Genomic DNA, 20856 nt, shown 5'->3' with positions numbered 1-20856 from the left:
ATTGCTGCTCAAGTCACCGGGCACTGCAGGGGCTCAGCTCCTCTCAGCAGACACTTGGGCTTACTCCTGGGAGCTGCTGGGTGAATCAAGGCCTACTGATGCCAAAAGGAAGCAAAAACCTTTTAATGACTGTAGTAATTAATGTATTTTTAAACTTGGCGACAGCAATAGGAAACAAGTAGGAGTTTGAACCCAAAGATTACCACAGGAGAGGCAGTGTGGAGATGTTTGACATTACTTAAGTAAAAATGATTTTTTTTCTGGAAAAAGCCAACTTAACTTCTCCTTAACCAAACTGGTGATTCCCTGCCCTCCGTTAAAAGACCCCAACCGTTCTCTGACTTTCTGGGTTACCTGGGAAGGCTGTTGTAGTTCAGGGGCAGCAGTTTTCCTGCAGCCATGGTGGGCCTGCAGGTGGGCCGGGAGGTGTAACGCTGCTGTTGCGCGGGTAGCAAACAGGGCTGCACACACGTGGCGAGCTGAAGGAGGAGGGGAGCCAGTGCTTGAAATCCAAGTTCCACCTCTTATTTCTCCAGTGTGAAGACGTGTTTTCTGGAAAGCATGCACCGAAGCTGGTGTGTGATGACGATGCAGAAAATAATTGACTAACTGTACCATCTGTTGCGCCTCTGCCATATGCTTGCTTCTATCGTCTGTTTCTGTTCAAACTGTGTATGTTCTGTGAAGTAGTGTTTAATGATGTGAGGCAGCCTTTCCAGCAAGGAAAGGAAGGAAAGGTTGGGACGAGGCTCGTTTGATGGTGTTTGCTATTAGCTTTAATGTCTGTCTTTGATCTGCCTGTCTCACAGCCACATTGTAAGGCGAGCTGCTTGGGCACTGCGGTGCGAGAGCCGAGCCTGATCTGCATTGCTTTCCAAATGAGGCAGGAACGTGTCCCTCAGCCCTGAGAAATGTTGATCAGCAGCTTCTCGTGATAAAAGAGAATCTGTTTTAATGCCAAAATGGCTTTAATAAATCTGTGATTTCCTGCAGTTGTACTAAAAGGAAATGTTCCCTTTTAATGTTCTGGAGAAAGAGGTTGTGTGTGTTCAGAAGGAAGTGAGCGCTGTTTGTGTTTGCTGTTAGCCTTTTTCCACCCCCTTCCCTGCTGCTGGAGTAATTCCTTTTGGGAGCCAGCAGCAGATCTTACTGCAATTAAAACTAAAGCAGATTTTTATTTTACTTTTGTTTTCATACAGAGAACACGCAAGTCAGGAGCAGAGACAGACTTTCCTTTCACAGCCGTCTATTTTTTGAAAATGGCATCATGGGCTAGATAGCCACTTGCCAGCATCTGAAACCGTGGCAAAGACTGCGATGTCTGTGAGAATGGTCTCAGAGCACGCTGCTCTCTTCATGGCTCGCGTTACCGACCCGAGCCTGGATGGTGCTGTCAGTGTGGGGGCATACCCCAGCTGGTCAGGTTAATGGTTGACTGAAACACAGATGCTGGCGTTCGGATGACTGCAGGCTTGTGTTAAAAAGCATGGAGATTTCAGCAGAACGTGAATACCCGTGGTCTGAATTCAGAATGCCACCTAGTGTAATGCAACAAAAGTTGTTCCAAACAAAAGCCCCTCACTGTGAGGTGGTGTGCACAGAAACCTGACACTTGCAGTGTAAAATACATGAATTAACAGGAGTTTTAGCTTTTGTCTTCAGTTAGCTTAAGGGCTAGCTTTTAAAGCAAACTTAGGGTAGGTTCTCTCAACTGCACGATGAGATTTTTATCCCCTTTCTGCTTTTGAAAATGTGTCCCCTTCTGTGCTCTGAAGTGGAAGGAAAATTCTGAACGAAAGTCGGTCTGATAGCTTTTGGAAAGCATGGATGAGCGTGGATGGGGCTCCTTGAGCACAAAATGGAGCGGGTGACCTCCCGAGGTGATGGATGGGTGGTCAGCTGCCCAGCCATGAAGTGCCGGGGGGAATAGGGCAACCTGCCGAGCCGTGCCTGCCAGCCCATCCGTGGGAGAGTGCCTGTATCTGCCGGAGTCGGCATGTCGGTCTCCTTTCAGACCTGCTGGAGTTGGCTCCAGGGCAGGAACGCAGCATCCCTCCACCCCCTCGGTCCCTCCTCCTCTTCTCTTCACACACTCTTGAAAAAGAATTTATTGCTGGGAAGCGGGCTGCGGGTCAAGGAGGGTTCAGGGAAAGAGAAGGTCCTTAGACGTGTTACAGCTGCTGCTTCTGCAGCAAGCAGCACGTAAGATGCTTAGTGTTCAGCGCTGGGATACACAGAGCAAAGATAGCTGTGTCTCTTTGTAAATATTACGGTTGCAGGAGATGCGAGTTTGGACTGTGTAGGGTTTTCCTTTTGTTTGGATGTAATCAGGACCTGTGAGGAAAACAGCTCAATGGCTCTGAATTTGGATGCTTGCCAGCCTAGAAATAGAAGGATATCCGTAATCCACATGGACGCAGTGCTTCAGAAAACAATTTGCAAGGTCATAATACGTGGCTTGGATCCTTCTTACTGCTGCTGTTAAACTGCCTGCGAGTTTTCTGCTTCTCTTGCTCTAAGCTGGGAGCTTGTGAGACATTTGTGACAGGGCACAGTGTAAAACCAGAGCCCTGCTCCTTCTGTGCTGACAGCAGGCATTGTCCCAGTAGGACAAACACAAACAGCCCCCAGGGTGTTCCCCCCTCTGTGGTCTCAAAATCTCAGACTGATGTTCCTCTTGCCTCCATTCCCGTCAGTTTTTGCTCCTGTATGTATGTGCACGCACACGGCCTGCTTTATCTTAATAGTTGTGATGTTACTGCTGAGACAGCTTCTGGTAAAGAGGACAAAATGCAGTCCTGTGGTGTGCGCTCTAATGTGGCACTATTGCTTTGGTTTACATCTAACGTTTAGCAGCTCAAACCCTAAATGTTTAAGTTTTTCGAGTTTGTTGTTTGTTTTCTTTTTTGGAAAGGCACCAGAGCTGAGCCCTGTGAGCTGCTGCGTAGCGTCCAAATGACGACGCTCCTTCCTTCTGCGTTGCTCATCTGTGCCCAAGGTCAGGCCTGTTTTGCATGACTGAAGAATGCTCACTCGGTGCCCAGCACGCGGTCCGTTGAAGTCGATAGGAATATTTTTGCCTATTTCAGTGGGCTTTGGCTCACCCACCTGCTCCGCAAGCTGGGACAAGTGACCAAAAGGTGAAGCCTCCCAGTCAGAATTTCCACTTGTTGGCTTCTCAGCTTCGAGCTGAGAAGCGATTCATAACCTCAGTGCTCTTCCAGCCAGCAAAATACACACGTACTTGTGCTGATGTTTGTGGATCACCCCAGGTGCTTTTCAGTCTTGGCTTGCTGTTGATAGTGGTGTGATCTTGGGTGTTTTTTTCTGGAAGAAGGGTCATCTGACTAGGTTACTGCTCCTGCCCTTCTTACCCAGCAAGCATTAACAAAAACTGCTGATACAGAGTCAAATTCTGTATGGGTTTATCATACACAGGGAGAGCACAGGCCACATCGTGGACATCCTTCCCCTGGTCCCAGCTCCCCACATCAGCTGGAGGCTCTGCGAGCCCTGAGCGCCTTGCAGTGGGGGCACTGCCAGAGTGAGCCACGTCAGATCTCAGCTCTTGGGTCCTGCTGCGAAAGCCTTGCTAAACAACAAGGCAGGCTATAAAGGGATATCTGAAGGTAACTGAGGTTGTTGTGATGGTCAGGAGTGGGTCGGCTGGGAGAAGGGAAGTTACTCCTTTGGTCGTGACAGCGTTCTCCAAGAGGCTTGCCTTCATCTTCCCCATCCTCACTGAAAGAGGCAAACCATTTCTCACCTGGGGAGATAAAATGAGATTTAACCGATGGTTTGTCTGCTGCATTTGTCCTTCTGTCTTGTTTAGATGAGTATTTTAAACTGCTTTTGTTACTTGTGATCTCACGCTTCAGCACAGAGCTGTGCCAGTTCAGCAGTTCACCCGCGGGAGGCCTGGATCTGAAGCGTGCCTCAACAATCTGCGAATTGCATTAGCAAAATCTGTGTTGGGGAAAGCTAGCACAGTATCTGCGAGTACTGTACTTCAGCCAACACTGTCAGTAATTTAATAAGTACTTGGGAGAAAACAAACAAAAACAAGGATGTATATTTAGTGCAGCAGTTGTATTGCAAAGAACCAAGCGCTTGGTATCCATGGTGTGCATCAAGAAAGAAATAGCTATAGGACAGCCTAAGGTGTTGTCAGTGCCGTGCAGGCCAAAATGCACATGTGTATCCAAAGACATGAAGGAGGGGAAGGAGCTTTGCTCTTTTTACTCTTTGTCACATTGCAAAAAGTAGATCCCCTTTGAGTCCGCTAATTTCTTGCATGTCTTCCTGCCCACGGAGCAATGGAAACAATGGCCTAAGCACTGCCAGGGGAAAACTTGACCAGGCAAACAACTGATACCAAAGGAAGTGGTGGAGAAATGTGTTTTAGAAAGTCATTTGCAGCCTGAGATGGGACTATGTCCAAAAGGTGTGTCGTCTGCTTTCCCTAAGAGGTGTGTGTGATGAAGGAAAAAAAAAAAAAAAAAAGTATGTGGCATGTGACCAGAATAAGTAAACGTGCGTTGTGTGTAAACGCTCTCAGGTTTGTTTGTAGTAGCAAATGCTGTCTCCTGGGATCACCAGGAGGAAGAGTTAATTTTAGCTGCATGCTGTCTCCTGTTTCTTGCCACTTGTGTGGCTGGGGTGGGGGAGGACTTGGGACACCACGAGGAGTTGGCTCTACGTGCATGCTCCCGTTGTAGCTTTGGCGCTGAACTGAATGCTGCTGTTAGCCTCAGATATATACTTGGTGCTGGCTTTGGCGGGCAGAAGTCAAGGCTGGGAGCAGAGCTGGAGCCCAGCACGTGGTCACAGTGAGGGAGGAAATGAGCCCAAACAGGGGTCAGGAGAGCTGCTTGCAAGGGAGCCGTGTAGTCTGCTCAGGGAAAGAGATGACTGTAGGGCAAGGAGACAGGAAAAGAAGAAGTGAGGGCTGCCACCAAGGGCAGCCACCCTGCTCCGCTTTTGTTGGCTTGTGCAGCCACCTGGGAAATGCGACAGGGCTTGGGGGGGGGGGGGGGGGGGGGAGAGGATCTGGTCCACGTTAAATCTCACTCATCTAGTAATAAGTTTATCCTATGGTTGGCATCAGTGTTCCTGAAATGGGGCTGTAATCTCACAGCTGTGTACAAGGGAAGTGTCAGGGGATTGCTTTGTGCTAACAGCCAACTTCTTAGCTGTTAAAAAGATGTTTCAGGGCTTTTTCATACTTGCTCTGAAGGGAATTTTTTTTTAGAGTTATATAAAGGATATTTACGGAATCACTTTTTACTTCCTGGAATGTTTGGAAAATGATGTTTCATTCAGTAAAAATTTTCCAGATAACTCAGACAGAAATGTTTAGAAAATACTGTCAACATGAAATGCATTCATTTAAGAACTCTCTCACATACACACGGTTTCAAGGAGTGGATGCAGTCAATATTTCGTCTAATTTGCCCTAATTCTTTTATTCTGCAGTTGATATCTCTCACATCTGGCTAGACAGAGGTTTCCCAGCGCACACACACAGGGCAGCTGACCAACAAACTGCTTATAAATAGGACATTTTTCACATGCAAGATGACATCAGATGCACAGAGGAAATGTTTCTCTTGCATATTGTTTTTAACAGAAGGGTTGAGTATATTTACCAAATCAGTGATCTGTGGTTCCTTTTTATTATTTTAATTTCTTGCATTGTTTTCAGAAGTGGGTTACCTAGTAATTGGAAGCATAGTACATGGAAACTTCTGGTTTGCTATGTTTGGAAACCATTCAGCACTAGCAAAAATTGGAAACTATTTTAAATGCGTGTCGTCTGACCCCTGAATATGCTTTTCTGCCTTAGTGGCACAAGTACATCCTTGCTGCAGTTCCATGTATGGAAATTTGCCACCAGGCTGCATCCTTTTGCAGATTTGCATGGAGTCAGGAATACCCCTGTGCAGTTGTCAGACCTCTTGGCTAACTCTTGGAGCAGAACCTCTGCTCCTCTAGGGCAAGTTAAACCTTCAGTAGGTGGTTGTGTGTGTGTGATAGCTGAGAAGGCATTGCTCGGGGGCGAGACGTGGCTCTTCCCTTCCACACTGGGATGCTTCAGAGCCAACCTAAAAGTAGCAGAGGATCTGCATGCATGCAGTAGGCTGCACAGTGGTGAAGGAGGGCTGAAATACCTGCGTCCGCACACTACACGGGCATGCTTTTTCTTTCTAAATGTCCAGAAATATCTGAGCAATGGATTTCCTTGTTTTGCAGTAATATTTCACAGAGGAGCATTAGCTTACAGTGTCTGGTTTTCCATGAAGTCGTCCCGCTGTGCATATGAGACAGCTTTATTGCTGTTTTGATGTAGGGCTGATGGAGTGAGGACTGTGCGTTTGTGGTTCAGGAAGGGTTTTTGCCTGGTATTTTCCAAATTCCTGAGACCTTCTCTTTAAATATGGCTATGTGATGGCTTTAAATGCGACTAAATGGTTTCCCAAGTAAGCTGCTTTCCAAATGTCCATTTAAAGTAAAGAGGAACAGGCTTGTTTCTGAAGTCAGCAAAGTTCAAACTCTGAAACTTCGTTTTCCCCAAGAGAAGAACTGGAGTGGAACTATGGAGTACTTCTCAAGTCATTTTTCACCATTAAATGGATGAATATTTTCCTCCTTCCCCGTCCTTCTTGATATAAGGTATCAGCGGTAGCAATGACTGAGAAGGGTACACGCTGGATGCGGTACGTTACCTTACGATGTCAGATGGCAAATACCTGATGCGAACAATTTGTCGTCAGTAAGCACCCTGTGCATTTCAGAATGGCTGCTGTGCTGGATGGATACAGTTGTCTGAAAACCAAGGGTTCTGCACAAAGATGTCTGTTGATAGTGCTGCTCATGAAATGTTAACCATCCTTTATTCTCTCTTTCCTGAAGCTTGTACAATGAGGACAGAAACCTGCTGCGTATTCGAGAGAGAGAGAGGCGGAATCAGGAGGCGCTGCAGGAGAGAGACAAGTTCAGTGAGAACACCCCACTCTTTGCCGAGCCCTACAAGGTAACGGTAGGGCTGTGTGGTGGAGGGCGAAGAGAAAAGAGGGTTGGGGCAGAAGAGCAGAGCCATGGCCTCTGCGCAAAGTATAGTTGGCTTGAGTACGATATTAACAAATCTAACAACGTCCCATCTGCTTCACTTAAATCAGCAGTGTATGTTCATAAAGCTCTGCAGGTGGCAGTGTACAGTATGGCCTTTGGGGTGGGCAGGTTCATTTGGGGGCCTCCTGTAGTCTGGAAGTTTGTGGCAGAGTGCTCACATGTAGCTTGGCCACACATCTGTCTGCAGCTATGGTTGAAACGAAGTGGTCTGATGTTCGCAGACCTGCAGTTGGGCCTGCAGCATTTGTAACGAAGAACTCATGCTGCTAGGAGCGGTCTTATTCTCTTTGGAGAGACTGCCTGCAGAAACAAAATGAGCTTGCCTAACTGAAGTTGTGGTGATGCGTGGCGATTAAAATAAGATCCTGAAGGGTGTCTCTTCTTGAGCTGGATCTCTGGGGTTATTTTTTTCTGTGCTTTTTAAATTTCCCACTTTCTGATCTTCTGTTTCAGACTAATAAAGAGGATGAGTTGTCAAGCCGTATTCAGAACATGCTGGGCAATTACGAGGAGGTCAAGGAGCTTATCAGCGCCAGGTGCCATCAGAATCTCATAGGGATACCAAAAAGCATCGCTCCTCTGATCCCTCAAGGAAAGCCCGATCGCCCGTTCTTCCCTGAAAAGACCAGCCATACACCATCTTCATTCCACCATGCAAGCCGCCATCCACACATGGGACCTCCGGTTGTAGCTCCTCCCCCTCCAAGCCACTCCATTCACTACCAAAAGGCACAATCAAGAACAGAACCGGCTTCAGGTTTGCATGCCAAGAGTCACAGCTTGTCCAGCAGCCGGAGCCAAGGTCAAGAACACAGTCGTGGTGGGCAGGAAAGTCACACAGGTTCTCGCCACAAGAGAACCGAGAGGCGCGCTGTTGGTGAGGGTCGTGCTAATGAACTTCAGGCCTCCCTTCTGGAGCTTTCTCCATTGCTGTCATCTTTGTCTACTCCAGTGGCACCCCTGTCACCTCTACATTCCAGCCAGCATAATTCCAGGTCACAGAACAGCAGCAAAAGTCATGGGCCGACCTACACTCAAACAAAATCACCTCAGGACCTAGTGGCAGGCTCACAGGAGAATGAAAGTCGGGACAGCTCAGCCATTAACTTGGCTGGCACCACTCAACCTTCCTCGCAGACCTTTCCCCCACCTTTGCCATCAAAAACCAGTGCAATGCAGCAGAAACCAACTGCCTATGTCAGGCCAATGGATGGCCAAGATCAGGCACCGGTAGAATCCCCGGAGCTCAAACCTCTCCCAGAGGAGTACCATACAGAACCGTATGAGAAAATCTCAGATTTGAAGGTGAATGCCAAAGCCAAGTTATCCAAGCTGAAAATCCCTTCTGAGCCCATTGAGGTGAGTGCAGTGGTCGGGGGGCTTGGCTGGCAGGGTACGTTGAGCTGTGGGAGAGCAGGTCACTGAAGACCAGTTGGCTGTTCTGTTGACTGCTGGCAGCGCTGACGGCTGTGCACATTACAATGTCTAGAAGGTGCATTTTGAGGTTGGCTTCAGCTGACCTGGGTGAGATACCTCTTTGAGTGGTGAAACTGCAGTGCTCATGGTGATTTTGATGAGGCTGCGACAGGTTTTGTGGTTAGAGAGGCTGTTTTCTATCTCTGTATCTCCGTGCTGGTGGGTAGAGGCCCCAAATACTGGCTGAATATTGGGACAGCTGATCGTCCAGTGATTTCTACGGTCACCCCATAGGCTCAAGTTTCTGGGGCGCTGTGGTAAGTGACTCTGAGCACCCCAGAATTCACCAAAGTCAGTCTGCAAGATCTCACCATAGTGCGTCAGGCAAGAATGTGATGAAGAAAAAACATGATGTAGATTTCTGCCAGAAGAATTTAGCCTAGCATCCTCAGGAAACATATCACCGTTCTGTCTTCTCCTTCTTCACATCCCTTTTGAGCATGTTTTGAAGGTTTAAGTAAATCTTAGCACAGAGGAGGAAGTCTCAGTGATAGGATCCCAGAAGTTCTGTAATATTTGGCATACAAGCAAAGGAGGTGCCCTCTTCCTTGTCCCAACCAGGAGAAAAATGAAAACAAGTCTGCTTTTTGCTCATTCTTACCAGCACAGAGCGGCCTGGCCTGCGCGTTTGAGCATACCTTTGTTCTAGCTCTTGTTCTTTCTCTCCCGAGGAGTGAGAGGAAGTGGGATGTCCCAACAGGCGTAGGATGGGAAGCTGCGGTTTTTGCAGAGGAAAGATGGCAGATCTGCTGCATGTAAATGTGCAGTTATTCCTGCGCATCCAAGAACAGCTCCTTCCTAGTACTTGTTATTTTCCTGAGAGCCAAATGCTTCTTCATCTGCGCCCCGTTTTAAAATTGGTCATGTTTATGGCTTGGAAGATCTGCAGTTAGATTTCAATCTTGAGATGTCGTTTCATCGTGTACTCTCCCCTTGCAGTCATTGTCATGAATTGCTGTTTTCCAGGCTGAGACATTGCAATAGGTTGCAGCAAGGTTGGGCATGGAGTGTGTGATTCAGAAGAACGCTGCCACTCGTGCCAGCAAGGGAAAACATCTTCTGAGGATACAGATGTTTTGTGTAGCTTTCTCTGCAAGTTCAGTTGTTTAGAGATTATATGCACTGTGTGGTAGAGACTGGCACACTTGAACAGGATTAGACTAGTCTGTTCTAGCTTTGGCTTCAGAGAAAAAGCCCAGAGCAGCTGTCAGAGTGGTTTGGACGGCTTTTCTGACAGCGTTAGAAGGCATCTCGCACCTATGTTTGGACCCTGCCGTGAAGTCACTGGGGTATGTTGTTTATGAGCCTATGGGGAGACTTTAAGGGAAGGAGTGGCTGGAATTAGTCGCTTCTTAACCAGGGGATGCTTCCCCTTTCCTTTGTAATTGTTTAGAGACAGCAAGATCCCTCGTTGTACTCCATCTGTTTGTGCCTACCCCAAGGTCACCTATCTGATTTGTCACATGTGGTGGCGGACAAGTCTTGGGGTTCTGAGACGCGCTGTAGGATCAAGTGGCTTGCAGCCCGCCCTGATGCAGCACTTTGAGAGTAGGAGCAATATTGTTGCACGTGTTTTGGGAAGCTTTACCATGCCTGTCCTTATGCTCATCCTGTGTGTTATAGCATGTAGGAACCCACAGTGCTGACCTCAAGGCATTTGGGTGAGGAGACCTGCAGAGATGCTTTTCAAGTTGTATTTTGCATTTGTAATAAAAAGGGATAGGACGGGTGTGGTCTGCTTTTCATGGAAAAGAGTGTTGTAGGATGTTTTCATCAGCTGCAAGTAGCTGTAGGCAATTTCTTGTGGAAAATGAGAGGAAGCTGGCAAAATGACATTGTCAAGAAGTTGTGAAAATAGTTTCATGCTGAGAGACAGTGTTTGCTTCCAAGTAGATTCAGCATTGCACATCATAACTCAAAAAGGAAAGAGCAGTGAGGTCTGGATTTCATTATTTGCTCGACCAGATATTTTGCTCCTGAGGGAGGAATAAAGCAACGCACGGGGTCTTAACTTCTTCACTACCCATTCTTCATTACCCATTACCCCAAAGATAAAGGGCATTTCTGGTTTTAAAACTGTCTTTGTAAAGCCTGAATTTTGTCTTGGTGTTGTCTTTTCCGTTGAGAAAGAGTGCTTACTTGTCAGAAATGAGACTTCCCTGTTCTGTCCCAGCTCTGGTTCCATTACTGTTTTCATCTTATCTTTTTTCACATCCCCATGCTTTGTATTATCATGTGTGCGTATGTGTCTGTTTGAATCTGAGCTCAGATAGGGCACTGTTAGCCACGATGCTGTCTACTGAATGAAACTTCTCTGCTCACTTTCCATTAAGCACATGACTTTGGTTCTAAATGCCTATCCAAAATCCTACAGCTGCCAGAGCTGTGCAGTAGCAGTGCTGGTGTGGGAGTGCTGTTACATCTGTGGCAGAGTAAGAATATAGTAAAAAGGGAATCAAAGCTAATGTAGAAAATGATTCTGCACAAGCCAAAACCCTGATTTTATTTATATGGTTGGACAACTTAGAAGTTGATAGATGACCCCTTGAGTAAATGTGTTGAATAACCCTCCCATGGGGTAGGCTGTGACCTCTGTTGACCGTTTTCTGTGCAAGGACATTTGGAATAATGGCTATAAGAAGCTCTAGTAGAAAATCTGTGACTTCATTTTCTGCCTGTTTTGAGCTTTGTCATTATGGTATTTACTTATTTGTGGTTTTTTTTTGTATTTTTTTTTTGTCATTAATGACACAGTATTTCAGTGTAAAGCCTGGAGAGTGAAGAGGGAAAAGGGTACTATGGCACAGCTGGACAAGTCCATGTGCTGGATGTGCAGTATGAGATAAGTGGCTTGGGGAGAGGGGTGGTCTGGCTGGCTTCCTGGGAACAGCAAGGCGTCTTATGGGCAGGTAGGATCTTGGGAAGGCAAATCAGGGGATCCTTCAACCACAGGTTGACCATTGTATGATTTTGGTGAAGTGTGGCAGCGAGTGGGTCTGGGCTAGCAGAAACGCTGCAGTTCTTCCCCCTCCCTCCCAGCAACTCAAAGCCTGGTTTTACACTTATTTATCCCCTTCAGCCCCAATTGTGCTGAACAGCCACATGCAAAGTACAGTTTTTCCCGTGATCTCCCAACATCATTTAGGAAAGCCATTTCTTTGACCACATGGTTTGAGGTTAGTTGAATTTTGAAGGCGTGTCACCTGCAGCTGTGAATTCATTATCGACAGCTTCTGCTCATGGCAACAGTGAGGAGTTAAACCTTCCAGTCTGAATAGACGAGCAGATTCGCTGTCAAGTGAATGAATCCACAGCAGATAACTGTGGTGACTCACTTTGCATTCATATACAGAAGCTGAACAGCCTTTCCCATCTCTTCCAAATAAAAAAACTTTGCTTTCATACTTTATCCCCTTCTCTTCAAGGCAGCTGTCCAAATTTATTGAGAAGACTTAAAAAAATAAAAATAAAAAAAAAAACATGCGTGAAGCTTAAACATATGCGTTCTCTAAATGTGCCAAGTTTTACCTCTTCACAGCTCTTAAACAAATATGCTTTTAAAGCCAGTCTCTCTTTCCATCTCTTCAGGAGAGCTGCAGCACTACCAGAAACGCTCCTACTACCTCCATTTGCAAAGACGGAGATGCCTGGAAGGGAATTGGCTTGACAGCAGGGCCCAGAATCAGTGAGGCTGGTTTGAGAAAGAGTGTTTATAAATCCTAAAGCTTTATTAAGGGCACGTTGTCTAAAGAGATTTGGCTTTGTTTTCCTCGCAGTTTTATTAATGTTAGTAGGTAGCTGCTTTATCACATGCGATGAAGCGTCACGGGACCCACCTCTTTCACCTACAAACTGGGAAGTAAATTGGGAAGCAACTAGTTTAACAAACAAACAAACAATGTTTAAAATAAAAAACACATAAAGGTATATTAAGTCTTTCTGGTAGTACTTCATTATCCTTGAGGCACAGGATATACAAAAAGATCTCAGCTTTCACAGTGGGATTGCTGTCGTTGAGCCCTGTTCACCTCAGTACACATCTTTGAAGGGTCACCAGTTAAAATGTGATCGTGGTATAGCATATAGGAGTGACTAAATACCTAGCGAGACATTTAGATGATGAATAAAAAGTCCATTTTAGGTTTTCAGTGACTTCTTTCCATGGCAACTAAACTCTTCCACTGACAGAAGTGGCCAGACAGTTGAGCCCTGTAAACTAGAAATAAATGTATTGTTTTAATCCTGGATTAAGGTGCTATTCTCTTCTTTTCACCAACCTTGTATTTACTTAACATTTATTAAATGGGGGGGAGATTGATTTCCTTTTTTGACTCTCCTTGTTTTTGTGTGTCTGTTTTTTGCTTCGCACCAGGAGAGAAGCCACAGGTTGTTAGTTTAGTTACGTGTCTCCCCTGCTGCCCTCTTCGTGGTCAGAAGTGTCGTATGTGGCTTGAGATGGATTTCCTTGCTTCGCCAGGATTGTGTAAATTTGTCTTTTTGTTGGTGCATGACTGCAAAACAGGCAGATCAAACATTAATGACAGTTGTTACTGCTGGTTTTTTTAATGTTTACTGAAAGTCCTGGGAACAAAGAATGCTCTGGAAGAGCTGGAGGGTGAGGTTATGCGGGGCAAGGAGGCAGGTGTTTGGTTCAGAAGCCAAAAGGACGTCTTGTATTGTTACTGCAGCTGAACCAGACGCTGATGTTCAAAGCTCGTGTGTCAGACTGCAGAGGTCATAAATTAGCAGTGCTCGTTCATCTTCCTCTTACGCTTGGTGAAGGTGCACTCCGGTCACATTCAGCTCCCAGTTCTCAGCTGCAAGGCTCTTCAGATTGGAGATCCTTGCTTGTTCGCTTGGATCCAAGATCTGGCCTTGGCTCTTACGCAGAATACCAAATATCAGGGGAATTGCGCTCGCTTTCCCTCCAAAAAAAAAAAAAAAAAAGGTTAAATGTCCATAGTGCTGCATTCAGCTGTCAACAGCGGCGGGTGGTTTGTGCTCCTGCTGTTTGGAAGGCCAGCAAGGGGGTATCATGAGGAAAGGAGTGGGGGTGCTGCATCTGCCTGGAGTATGGTGAGAAGGGGAAGGAGGAGGGGATGCCTTCAGAAACACTCGGTGTTTCTTAGAGTGGCTCAGTCCTTACCAGCTTCTCCCAGCAGGTATGGGTGGACCGTGCCTGGCATAAGGCAAAGAGCTGGCTTCTCTCCAGAGTGTCTCAGAGCACCAGGTTTGTCCAAATTCAGTTGCTAAATCCATTGCTTCACAAAGCAACAAGAGACTGAGTCGTGAGCTGCCTTGCATCTTTCCAGGTGACTCAGAATTCAGTGCCTCGTCCGGGCTGTGACAAACTTGTGCTTAAGCGAGCTACCACAGTGTATTCATCGCCACCATGTTGGGGGGGTTGAGGTTTGCCAGTCTGTTGATCTGCCTGTGAAGGGCTTGTGGTCAGCCATCCTGGCTGGAATCAGCTGTGACTCCAACATAGCATGTAGACCTTTGCCTTGCATAAAAGAGAGCTGCTTAAAAAAGGGAGGAAAAAGTAAAAACAACTGGAAACCCATGGTCCTCTGTGGTTTGCCAAGTCAGGAGCCAAGCTGAACTTAGGAAGAACTTGAGAGCATTTCCGTTTTTAATTACCATTGTTGTGCAGCACAAAATTAGTGCTTGTTAAATGCTGTGTATCTGAATAGCTGCTTTTTTTCTGTGATAACCCGTTTTAAGTCAACGGCTGTGCATTAAGCAGTAAAATGCATATCCTGCAATTGTGGTTAAGAGAAATTCTCCAAACCTTCATCTGTACCATGTGTACTAATGCACGCAGCTTTTCAGAAAGTGAGTACATGAGTAAGGAAACATTCGGATGTAGTGCCGAGAAGGTGGTATCAAAAGGGAATTGAGAAGTCTTTCCTCAAAGCACGCTACTAACACGCTTTGGTAAGCAGAGCAAGAGCTGCTACTGTGATTGTGACTGCCCGATGTTCTGAGTAATAAAAAATAATTATTTTTTTTAAAAAAAAAAGGTGATGCACAAAGCCTGAGGAGGGCTGACAGCGGATGGCAGCCAAGCCTTCCAACCAGGTAACTTGCAAGCCAGCGCCGGTGGCAGGCGGTGTGCGTGCCGATGGGCTGCAAACCGAAGGCAGCCACCAGCAGCTGGCTTCCCAAGCAGGGCAGAGATCTGCCTCGGAGGAGGAGTGACGGTGCTGGCCTCAGCTGTTGGTCTGCCTGGCGCCCAGCCTCCATCATCCTGCAGTTTTGTAAGGCCTCTGATGGCGGGGGGTACAAAAAGTGTTGATTCATTCTAAATGCGCTTCTTGGAAGAAAAAAAAAAAATCCCACTGCGTAGACCATCCGTGGTGCGCTCTGTGTTAGGCAGCCACTGGCAGATGATTTTCTTGCTCTTTCAGCCTGGGGTGGTAAGCTTGTTAAAATGAAAAGCTGAGAGCTGGCTTGTTTCTGACCTAAAAGATGTTTAAATGTGAGCTATGGCCAAGGTGTCTTTAATTTGTGATTTATTTAATAATTCTTTCGGGGTTGGAGAAAGATTTTTTTCTGTCTTGGACACGGCTGATTTCATCCATCCTCTGCAACCCAGGCTGCTGTGGTTGGGGCATATTTCAGAAACCCTTAGGGAAAACTTCACGCTTCAGTGGATCCTTGCAGTGGCAGCATGTTACTCTCTGCTAAAGCAAGATGGAAGAGGCAAAAAAAGGATGAGCAGCTGGTTGGGTATGTCAGACTGCCTTCTGCTCTCTTCCTTCTCTCCCCCGTGCCTCACCAAGCTTGCACTGGGTTTCTTCACTGTCTTCACTGTTTTCTGCCCTACCCACTTTCTTCCCAATGCATGCCAGGGAGGTGCAAGGGGTGCATTTGTGGCACAGGTTTTTCAGTCTCATCCAGTCACCGCTAGCGTCACGAGGGGTGAGCATCAACCCTTGAACAAGGAGCCTTTCACCTGGGTCTTCCCCGTGGCCCTCTGAGGCTCTCGGAGATGAAAGCGGGTGGATCCCTTTCTGATCTTGCACTGCTTTTGTTGTTTTTATCCCCTCCTGTGGTTGAGCTCCCCAGCTCTGTTGCAGGTCCATCCACAGGCATGGATCCTGCCCTGCGCTCCTCGGGCAGCTTCAGGAGAGGCGAGCAGAGGGACAGAGAGCGTCTGGGCACAGAGTCAGGGCTGCACACAGCTTTTGTGCCTCTGAGTACCCAAACAACTCCTGGATTCCCTTGTTTTCTCTCTCCTGATGCATGTGCACGTCCTTAGGAGGAATTGAGCCCGATCCCAGTGGACAGGGATCCACATGGTGTGGTGTTCTGTTTTTTTGTTTTGTTTTTAAACCAAGCCAAAGCATGCAGAAGTAATTATATAAACAGCAAAAGCTACTTGTTGTATTTGATTTAATAGGTGAGTCCCACCGGATGCAAAAGACATTTTTTCCCTTGTGTGCCTCTTCTTTGGAAGAAGCAGCACGTTTTATCCAGGCTGGAAATAAACCAGCAAAACGGCGCCCAAGCAGCTGTAGCAGCTCACACAAAACCTCTTCGGCCAACCTGCCTGTAGATTTTAAAACTCTCCGCACCATTTCTTGCGCGAGTGGAAAGTGCCGAAGGGACAGATGTTGCCAATTTGAACCGTACAGGGGGAAGGCGAGTATTGCTAAGCAACCGTGTGCTTGAGAGAGCGTTTTTCGGAGAGGAGCCAAGGGAGTTATGCCTGGGAGCGCTCGTGGCTTCTTGTGGCTCGGCGCGAGGGAAGAGAAGAAAAGTTCTTTCCTGCCAGGGCCGCCACCAGCACAAAAGGCACCGTAACCTGTTGGCACCGATTAGGGCCAGCAAGGGGATGCACGAAGACAGGACATCTCCCTTGCCATGCAGGAAGGCCCTACGAGATGTTCACAGAGGTAAGCGCACCACGCGCCGCCCGGCGCTGGCCACAGGGACCTCGGGGCGGGCTGGTGGCAGCAGGGATGGCAGCAGCTTCTGGAGCCCCCAAAGGAAGGGCAGAGGGGCTCTTAGCCGTGACCAGCTGTAAAACCTTGCGTGTGGCTCTTCCCCTGCCTGGCCAAGTGGTACTGGGAAGGCAGGCAGCAGGGGCTGCGCTCCTCCTGGCTGTCCCCTGGCTCCACCGGTGTGTTGGTTTGGAAGGAACATTCAGAAAGCACTGCTGTTCTCGCCCTGACGTCGTGCTCAGCACAGTCCGTCTGCTGTCGGTTGTGCCTCTCTTTTTTGCCTCTGTGGGGGGTTCTGCTGCACTTCAAAGTTTCAGGTCTCATGGTTCATTTTGACTGATGTCTAATGATGTCGCTGCCTGAATCATCTTTAGTATTTCCTTCCCTCCTTCCCAAGCTTTAGCTGCTAGTTTTCATCATCTTAATGATGATACTTGGACAATTAAGTTGTATCTTATTGTTTTTCGCAGCAGAATATTTTAACTCCCAGTTGGAAAAGGTGATGTTCCTGCCTTTTCCATCTTCTGCTTTTCAGCATACTAATTTCACTTTCTATACCGCATTAGCAGGTTTCCATTTTTCCTGTGCATTTGGTCAGACATTTATGAATATCATCAGACATCAGCGTGCTCTTTTTGTCTGCGGCCAAGTGTTGCAGATACTGCCCGATGAGATGATGTCTCCGTCCCGCTCCGAGCAAAAGGTCCAGCTGGGTTTCCCAACCAGGCTCTGCCCTCAGCCCGGCCGCCTTTGCACGTCCCCAGCCACACAGAAGACAAGCTGCAGCCGCCTTGTGCTTCAGACCCGAGAAGGGCTTGATGCTGCAAAGGAGGCGTCTCCTGCCCCACGGCCAGCTTGGCTTAGCAGAAGGCATTGCCACTTTTTGTGAGGCTTGCTTCTCCAGGCTCCTGTATCTATTAATCCCTTGGCCTTTCTGCCAGTTCCTAACATGGAGCTCTTCTTGAATCACGGGAGGGAAGAGCCAGCCTGATGTTTGCCTTGGCCGCTAAGGAAAGGGAGACCAATAGCTCTGGGTGCAGGGACTGATTGTTAACCTGTTGGTCAGCTGCAGAATTAGCAAATGGTGAAACTTCAGCTAAGCGTCCACTCGCAGCACTTGCAGATATTTGGGTCTGGGTGTCTGGTCCAGATGCGCACTTCGCTCTCATAAATGCTGAGTAGCTCAGATATTGCCACAGCCAGAAATATGTTCTTGACTTGCTTGTTAAGCTTCGTTAAGTCAGAAGAGAAATATGGTCAGCATTCAGTTTTTCTAAAACTCTGGTGGGTATTTCACGTTTTCAGAGGATCATTCTTTCTCTTTGGCTGCTTAAATTTAGAATGAATAAGGACAACATGGCAATGCTGTTCCCTCACCTTGAGAGACGTTTAGAGAACTGGGTGTCTGTATCAGCAGGGTTTCTACAAGAGAGCTTCCCTCTTGAATGAGAACCTAAACTCAAATATTTGTTTTAATGCATATTGACTTCGATAAACAAACAAAAAAAAAAAAAGGAGCAATTCCTGATTTTTAAGGCTGATGGCTGTATATATTTACAAGTATTTTCTGTGTCCCTAACATGAAAACACTGGCTTGGTGGCTGCACATTTTAAGAGTCTATTGTAAAATAAACAATGTGTGGAATGATGCCGTATTAGCACTGTAGCATATATTTCTTTCAAAGCGTATAGTTCAAGATGCTCGCTACTTGAAGAGCATTTTTTTCCCTTGCGTAATAACCCCAGATTTTTATGATGTGCCTTCAGCACATTGCATTTTGAATGGCAGTGGTTTATGAAGAATGCTATGGGGTTTGGAAAACGGGGCAAACTGACTTAGCAGGAGACAAAGTTGAGTCAAATTTGAAGACTTCCAGCCTTCACCTCCTTTTAAAAGGCATCTTTTGGTTTCTTTTGCTAGCCTGTCCGCTCCTTGCAGTTCAGACTACACTGTAATTCAGACTGGGTTGGATGCCATCTGTTTGTTCAAGGTGGAAGGGTGTGTATTTGCAGCTTGAATGTTTTCACTTGAAGGAAGCACTGTGCTAAAGGTTCTCCTGTAGCTTGTCAGTCCTCAGCTGTGCTCCATTGGCTGGACATGCGGAAGGAATATGTTCTGTGCCATGTGATATGTCTGTCTATTCAAGAGGAATATGTTCCAGGGCTACAAGTAAGTCTCATTGTTTGCTGTCCACTAAAGTTGCTTCAGGGAAAGATGCAAAAAACTTTCCCTTAGGCAGAATTTGGCTGGTGTCTTGGTGATCCATGCTGCAGCCATCTCCCCTTGGTTGGGTTTTTATTACAAGGCAGTCAGAGTGTTTCAAATACACAGAGAAGCTGCTTCTCCCCTCTAGAGTAGATGGGAGGGGACAGGAGCAAACAGCTGCCTTTCTACTGTCTTCTCAGCTTCGGTTTCTGGCCTCGCCAAGCTGCCGACGCAGAGCGCACCCAGCAGCTTCCTGTCCTGCCTGGAAAGTATTTCTGGACGTGGGGAGGACACCCCCGTATCTCCTGGGCAAGCACGCTGCTGAGTGCACAAAGCTGTGTGCAGAGGAGGGGATGGAGGTGCCGGTGTGTGCGCTCTGTTGTGTCATAGGACAGGCTTCGAGCCTTCTGTTGCAAGGCTGGGGAGCTTTCTGGGACATGTGTCTAATATTCATCTCAGGGAGACGACCTTTCATCTGAGCGTACGTGACTTCAAATAATGTTACCGACAATAAGACGCTCTTCTCTCTCGACTCCAAAACATACAATCTAGAAATGCTCTGTTTGCATTCAGGTCAGTTGTAAAACAATGGCGAAAGTTGCCTTGACAAGCAAAAGGATATCCTGCTATTTATTTCCCACAGGTTAAGTTCCTTGGTTTGGAAGCACTTGAAAATATTTCTTAATTTTTTTCCTGAGTTTTAAAAATAGCACCTAGGCTGTTTCTCAGTGAAGAGTTCTGCTCATATAAGGAGAGAGGTGAAACTTGTCTTCTCTAAAGGCTCACATTTGCTTCCTTTTCCCCTGGGAAGGCAACGCCGGATGCGCTGACAAGCACCCGCTTCTCTGCTGACGTAGCAGCACCAGCATTGATGCTGAGCCCTGGTGCTCCCCGACGGGTTGCTGCATGGTTCTGGGAGCTGCAAACCCACAAATGAGCCCAAGGTCTTGGTTCAGAAAAGGGAAGGAGTGCTTTTCCGGGCTGGGGCCTCCACATCCACCGCTTGTTTGCTCAGCTGGGGGCATCAGGTGGCACTGCTGCCAGGAGAACTCTTGCTCTCCTCCTTTTCCAAGGGGAAAGTGAGGTTGGAAAGGGAAAAGCTTGTGAGAGATGGCAGTCAGTAATGATATGAGTTGCTCTGAGTACTGCGGCATACCTCTCGCTGCTAAAACCTCCTGTTTCTTTGATGGTTTTAACAAATATCATTACTGCTGTCGTGCCTTTGTTGAACTCAAGTGAAGATCAGAATTTGCTGTCAAATGCTGTCTCAAGCCGACATTGCCTCCGACTTGGGAGTGCATCGTGCTAGCTGTAACACGGCAGCGTGCACGGCGTTACTGTCACCATGCAAGGGAAAGCAGTCCAGCGCCGACAGTCTCGTTGACATCGGAAGTCAGCCTGCTCACAGCTGCAGTTCCTGAGGGCCTTGGAAGGGACTTCCTTGTGCCAATACCTGGGGGGTTGTGAGGTGGGCACCGAGTGTCGGCAAGACAAACAGCAGTGGGCAGGAATGGGCAGGGGGAGAGAGGAGGTCTGGGAAGCATGTGTAGGTTCTCAGAAGTGTGAATATTTTGAATATTTTTTTAAACAGAAGAACAGACAATATTTTTTTTGAACAGAACAAGAAGTTGCTATGTTCACTTTTGGTCTTAGTGAATAGAATTTATTTACAAAGAGCTGTTTGCTTTTAAGAGCATAATTCCTGCTGACTTTGACCAAAACATGGACTCTTAAACAGTTATATCATGCTAGCAAGTAAAGCTGGAGCTACTGAGAAATTCAAAACCTTGGGAATACGTAGCCCATCATTTGAATTTATGAACTCCTTACTCAGTTACGACACTGTGATTTTGCTATAACCTTGTTGTAATTGATAGGTCACTTGGGCATGTATATGTCTTAACCGTGATAGCACATTCTTGCTGATGATCATGTATTAAATTTTGCAGACATGTTGATGCACCATAATGCCTGACTTCACGTTTCTTTGCTTTAGAAAATGTTGACTCCCACCACCTTTCAGCCAGCCTGTGCTGCTCTCCCCTCCTCCCCCAGACCAAAATCACCAAAGCCATGATTTCTCCTCCTGCTCCG

General features: G+C 47.0%; 1 protein-coding gene across 6 annotated transcripts in view; it reads left to right on the top strand.

The window, feature by feature from the left end:
• AFF1 (ALF transcription elongation factor 1) overlaps positions 1 to 20856 on the top strand; it is a 77183-nt gene that overhangs the window by 19462 nt on the left and 36865 nt on the right. For all 6 annotated transcript variants that reach the window (XM_048074379.2, XM_048074382.2, XM_048074377.2 and 3 more), the window contains exons 2-3: positions 6913 to 7033; positions 7585 to 8490. In XM_048074379.2, the coding sequence (XP_047930336.1) occupies positions 6913 to 7033; positions 7585 to 8490 (1027 nt within the window). The remainder of the gene's footprint in view (positions 1 to 6912; positions 7034 to 7584; positions 8491 to 20856) is intronic.

Source organism: Anser cygnoides, chromosome 4, assembly GCF_040182565.1.
Source record: "Anser cygnoides isolate HZ-2024a breed goose chromosome 4, Taihu_goose_T2T_genome, whole genome shotgun sequence".
Taxonomy (NCBI): Eukaryota; Metazoa; Chordata; class Aves; order Anseriformes; family Anatidae; genus Anser; species Anser cygnoides.
This window is presented reverse-complemented; position numbering and strand designations above follow the sequence as displayed.